This window comes from Pongo abelii, chromosome 7 (assembly GCF_028885655.2).
Source record: "Pongo abelii isolate AG06213 chromosome 7, NHGRI_mPonAbe1-v2.0_pri, whole genome shotgun sequence".
Taxonomy (NCBI): domain Eukaryota; kingdom Metazoa; phylum Chordata; class Mammalia; order Primates; family Hominidae; genus Pongo; species Pongo abelii.
The window spans coordinates 123,535,676-123,541,675 of NC_071992.2; the positions used below are offsets into that span (position 1 = coordinate 123,535,676).

At 35.4% G+C, this 6,000-nt stretch overlaps 1 protein-coding gene across 4 annotated transcripts in view; it reads right to left on the reverse strand.

The window, feature by feature from the left end:
• The window catches only part of ANGPT1 (angiopoietin 1), a 254,472-nt gene extending 249,233 nt beyond the window's left edge, over positions 1-5,239 (reverse strand). For 2 of the 4 annotated variants that reach the window (XM_009244024.4, XM_002819347.6), the window contains exon 1: positions 4,438-5,239. In XM_009244024.4, coding sequence (XP_009242299.1) covers positions 4,438-4,734 — 297 coding nt within the window. In that variant the 5' untranslated portion in view covers positions 4,735-5,239. The remainder of the gene's footprint in view (positions 1-4,437) is intronic. The other 2 variants (XM_063726788.1, XM_054518763.2) reach the window with 1 other exon arrangement.
• Positions 5,240-6,000: the final 761 nt, after the last annotated feature.

Genomic DNA, 6,000 nt, shown 5'->3' on the forward strand with positions numbered 1-6,000 from the left:
ATATATACATATTATATAGATGTATGCAGTAAATGGCTCCCTACTGTACTGAACAAGAAATACTAAGTTCTTGTGCTTATAGAAGTACAAAACATTATTGTACAAAAGAATATCTAGCTGACCCTCAAGTAGCCCAGTGCTAACATTTAAGCAAACTTTAGCATCTTGAAGTAGTTACAAGGTCCCTTAATTTTCACTATTTTATAGTTACCACTATACACTTGAGCACTTGATTTCTTAAAAACTGATTATTATGATAACAAAGAAATTAATCCAGACCCTTAATGAACATGTTCAGAGGTATAAAAATGGATAAGCGACATTTACTACACTTGAGGAACTCACAGTCTAGGTGGGAAAACAAGCCTAGACACAAATAATTAAAACAAACACCACAACAATGTAGAACTACAGTGTTAACATGATACAGTCAATGTACTGTGATGACATTTGAGAACTCAGCCTGGGAGGGTAAGTGGAATGTGGGTAGATTTCCTGGAGAAACTGGCAACAGAGCTGACCCTTAAAGAATAATTAAGAAGATGAACTGGAGTGACTAGAGAAGATTTTGAGATTCTGGATCACTGGTTAAATATAATTTGAATAATTAATAATCACCTACGCTGGACCCAATATTGTTTTAACTAGTATTAGGACAAAAATAACCGTAGGTTATAGTCCTTGCCTATAGGACAACTTACAATCTATTGAAGAGGTAAGGTGTATACCTCAAATAAAATACTGACGGTAGACAGTAAAGTGCAGAATGCAATAGATAATGCATTGATTTTTTCATTTAACACATATTTATTGTATATCTGTTATAAATATGTTATATACTCTTCCAGGCACTGAGGATATGACATTAGACAAACACACAAGGTCACTGGCCTCATGGAGGTCGCATTCTAATGGATATTAATAGGGATTAATATATATGTAATATATGTGTTTAAAAAAATCATCATCATCAATGTGTTTTGGGTAATAGCATTCCAAATCTTAACTCTGAAGAAAAGAATACAATATGCAAATAGAGGACATCCTTAACCAAAAAATGTTGTCAATAGAAAAACAGCTAAATAGTCCAGTAAAATCTTTGTATTTCTTAAAATTGCCATCTCTGGATGGCAATTCATAACTATGTTTTCCATTAACAGTCATCAATTTTAGCTAGTGTAAAATATTTATAGCAAATAGACTATTGTTTTCTGTTACAAGGCATTATTGAGTCAATTTATTTAAACTTTTAACAAAAAAAGACATCATTTGGCAAAAGCAAAACAGATCTTCTAAGGATTCCCCAAATCCTAGAACATTATACATATTTAAATCTAAATATTTTAAATGTACATCTTTGTGAAGTTTTTGAGATGTGGGAGACAGAAAACAATAGTTCACAAAGCACAGGATGTGGGCTAAATGTTTCACTGTCATACAGAAGTAGGAAGAGATCATAAGAAAGTGACAAAGACACAGAGGCCAGTTGTATTTATCATTACTTATCTAAGATCTGGTCGCTCTCAGGTATTTACTATGACTTGCTAATAATTCCAAAAAGAGCTATATTATAGAAGAGATCAAAGCAGAAACACACCCAGGTGTTTCACAAAATAAAACTGTGATGTTGGGCATATTATTCACACCACGCTTCCTGGTCTGAGAAGTCATGATAATGCTATCAACCTACCTCATTTTAATTGACAAGTGATTATGGAAAGTTGATTTCTTTGAATTAAATCCATCACATCAAGAAAGCAGTGCCATAACAGTTCCAGTATTTATGGTGACCCACAAATCATTTGCCCCCTTGCATGCCTTGCTTCTCATCCTGTTCAGTTGCAAGACCAGAAAAGTTGAGGAAGGAGGTTTCCCTTCATGGAAGGGGATGGATTAACATAATTATCATATAGCTTCATTTAGCGTTGATAACACATCTATTCTGCCTCAAAACCTTTCCTGATAGCGATGCCATGAGCTACATAATAATCACTATGCTTTGATTAATTATTTTGCCGAATAAATGGATAAATTAATTTCACCTACATACACTGATAGCCTCAGTTTCTGCAGGGTATTGCTTCTTCCTATGGCAAGTACTTGGAATCAAAATAGAAGTAATACAAATTGCAGTACTGAGCGTACCAAATGGTTACAGTAAAAAGATTTCCATTTCAATTATCAGAATAAATATATCACACGAAGTTTAGAACTTGGAGTGAAGAAAACTCCTAATGAAGGGAAACTTATGAAAGCCTTTAGCAAGTTCTTTGCTGAATGCATTTATTTGGTTTCTTGATCCTCCAACCAATCACATTGACAATGACAAAAGATATGCAAATTTAAACTGACAATAGTCAAGCCACACTGCTCTGACTCATACCAATAGGGACGTTTTCAGCATATATTCAGCTTGATTTTTACACTTGAAAGTGTCAATGTAACCAAAGAACATTTTAATAGTTATTCTTGGCTATAATCTGAAAGCTATCCCATAATCATTGACCAAGAACAATGCAAACAAGAATCAAATTTATTTTGCAAAATAAATTAACATATGAAACATGTGCATGATTTAAGCCCAGCAGAATTATGTGTTTACCCTGTCACTGCTGAATAATTGCATAGCAACAAGAAATATGCATTACTATGTCTGAATCACTATTTTGATTATATGTTTTAAGCAAACAAAACATCACGTTTTTGGTAGAATAGATTATTCAGGATAACTTGGGACTAAATTTTCCTTCCCATTCCCTCAAAGAATCCAGACTAATATATAATGATTGAATTATCACTAAAAACTATATGGATGGTGTACTGAACAATGATAACAAGCTGTTCAACCAAAATCATTTGTTTACAATGGAAATAAGTTTTACCAAAGAAAAATACAAACATCCTATTATAAACTACTACTGAAAGTAGTGCCTAAAATTTCAGCTACAATTGTAAAAAAACTGAGAGTTCTGTTTGCTTTTTATTCTTCTGCCTACCTACTGATTGCCTATTACAGTCCTATAGTCTGTAATAGAAAGATTACAATATCAGGTTTGGAAACTGTAGAACTACTAAGTTCCAGTTAATGTGTCAAATAAAATAACAGTGATCTTAGTTCAGTCCCTAGTGGACAAAAGTAGAATAACTATTACTTGGCATGATTCAGCAGGTGGTGACCTAAGCAAGTGTGACCACACAAGAACAAAATAGAGCATTTGTCCTTTCCCTATCTTTTATCTTTTTAAAGGGATTGCCTGGTTAACACACTAACTTAAAGAAGCCTGATTGCATACCTATCTATATGTACCAAGTGAATCCATTAACAAGGGAGAGAAGCTTTTCACAAATTGAGACATTGCCTCCCTTCTAGTGGCATAGTCAGTTGAATATACTTATTCTCGGCTGCCTATTATTAAACAGAGTGCAAAGACAGAATGAGTTGCAGAAGTGTGTTCATAATTTAATAGGCATATCTTCAACAAAAACTTTTAAATGGTTTGTAGATAAATAACTGGATAAACTATTCGATTTGATTTCTATAAATTGAGATTACATTCATACTCAACATAAACATTCACCAAATAACATGGATACTTAAACTCGCCAGGTAGTGTCTCTAACTACAATGCCCTGAGAAGGGAGGTATTTCAGGAACATAGTAGACTACATGTTGCGTTCAGCCCAAATCTGCAGGTGCATGTCTTCCTCAACAGCCAGCATGCCCTCATCGTGAGCGAGCAACCCCTTTCTGACAGTTAACATTACAATGTATTTTTTTAATTTTTTTTCTCAAGGACAGAAGAAAAAAATATTTAACAGAAACCAGTCCTCTACTATTCTACCACTTGCTGAAATTAACAGTTCCCTTTACATAAATATACAATTATCATATTTTATATTTAATATAAAATATGATATTTTATATTTACTATAAAATATGATATTTTATATTTACTCTCACTTCATGTTAATTTTTATAAAGGTTAAAAAAACAAATACTTTGTGATGATTTGCCACCCCAGCGGCACAAAATTTTCTGGTGCAAAATCGATTTGATCTTATTAATTAGTATTGTCATTATTATTATTTATTTTTCACCAACTTGCTTAAGAGGTACATACTTTCTTTCTTAAGGTAGGATTTTGACAGAGAGACCCTTAATGCTGAACTTTAGAAAAGAGAGAACAAAAATGTCATAAAATTTACCAGGGCTAGACACACAAACGGGGTGCCCCCACACATTCATAGGTTTGCGCAAGCCCCCAAACCTTGGCTTACCCAGGAAGCCAAACCCAGACAGCCGTCTTGGAATTGCAAACACTGCCCCCCTGGAGCAAAAGGTAAACACACAAATGCGCCCCAATGGAACTTTTTGTTAGCTGCAGTGCAAGAACGGAAAAAGCTCCGTGCTATTAGAAACTGAAAGCAATCACTTACTTTTTGCAGCCACTGAGTATAATTTTCCATCACATGTTCCAGATGTTGAAGTTTCTGGGAAGAGAAATCCGGTTCCACGTGTGGAGCATCTCTCTGCAGAGCGTTTGTGTTGTACTGGTCTGTCGTACTCTCACGACAGTTCCCATCGTGTTCTGGAAGAATGAAAGTGTAGGCACATTGCCCATGTTGAATCCGGTTATATCTTCTCCCACTGTTTTCTGGACTTCGGCGCTGGTTGCTGCACCCTATGTGAGTCAGAATGGCAGCGAGGAAAGCAAAGGAAAGGAAAACTGTCATTGTACTGCCAGCACTCTCCTTCCGTGCCTCCCGCAAAACTTGCTCCTTTCTTCTGACCTCTAAACTAGTTCTTTATTTCAGGTAAAAATGCTTGTTTGTTTGACTCTTTCCCTCTCAAAGAAAGCGTTTGAAGAAGAATTATAGAAAACTAGCCATTTGTTAGCTGTGTTCTAAAATGTTAAATTTTTTTATTTCACTGTAATGATGTTTTTCTTCGTTAAAACTTGAGATATTTATTGCATAGTAGCTGAGATTTATTGTTTCCTCTCTGTGTGACCGTTCAGCATGGAGCCTGCCTGAGTCAGCTGCGTGTACATATTCTAGACCCTTTCCTCTATCCTATCTGCTGCAGATCTGCTATTTTCTCCCAGACCTCAGTGAGTTTTATTAAGGTTGCACATCCAAGCCAAGCTGGAAGCAGGCAGCCTTTCACAAGATGACTTGACAGGAATGCATGAGTGTGCCCCTATGCTAAGGATTGCTGATGGCTTAGGGCGGCGGGATCGTCTTACAAATTGGCTAGATGCGCATGACCTCGATCATGTATGGCCCTCCCGCCCCCTTCCACAGACAATTGCCTTGAGCCTTTAGCAGATTCATGGCAAATCAATAAATAGAGCAGTCCACCTTAATACACTTTTGGTGTGCATGCTGACCTACTAAAATATAGCAAACTAGCAGTATGTTTTTAAAGTTACTATTTAGTCGAGGGACCCTGAGAAGAAAATTGGCATAATGTCCAATGAAATTATTTTTGATAGAGAATGATAAACCCATATCATTATTAAATGTCTTTAAAAAACATGTATTCTTGACTCTGAGGGAAAATATGTTAAAAACAATTTTTACAGATGGTATTCTTTCATTGTATTCACTTAGACTTTTAGGAGTTGAAGAAAATAATCAGAGAGGATCAAATTAGCAAGAAAATTAGCATCATTTGTTGCTCAAAGCAATATGTTGCACAAAGCAATATACTATGTACATATTGAAGAGGGTTATCTAAGTACCTTTTGGTATAAGGGTCTTAAATGAAACTGGTGTCCTGATGAGAATGCAACCCTTCATGTTCTGTGTATATAAATTGAGCAACCTCCCTACAAAAACAATGTGGCTACAATTTAAAGCAGTGGCTTGAGAATTATTAATTCCTGTAGTATACCCTAATCCTATATTTTACAAGGATCTCTTTGGTGGCTACGGCTGTCTTTAACACTGGTGTGGAAGTTCCACATAAAAAACTCCTGTGGCTGCACAGACATACTA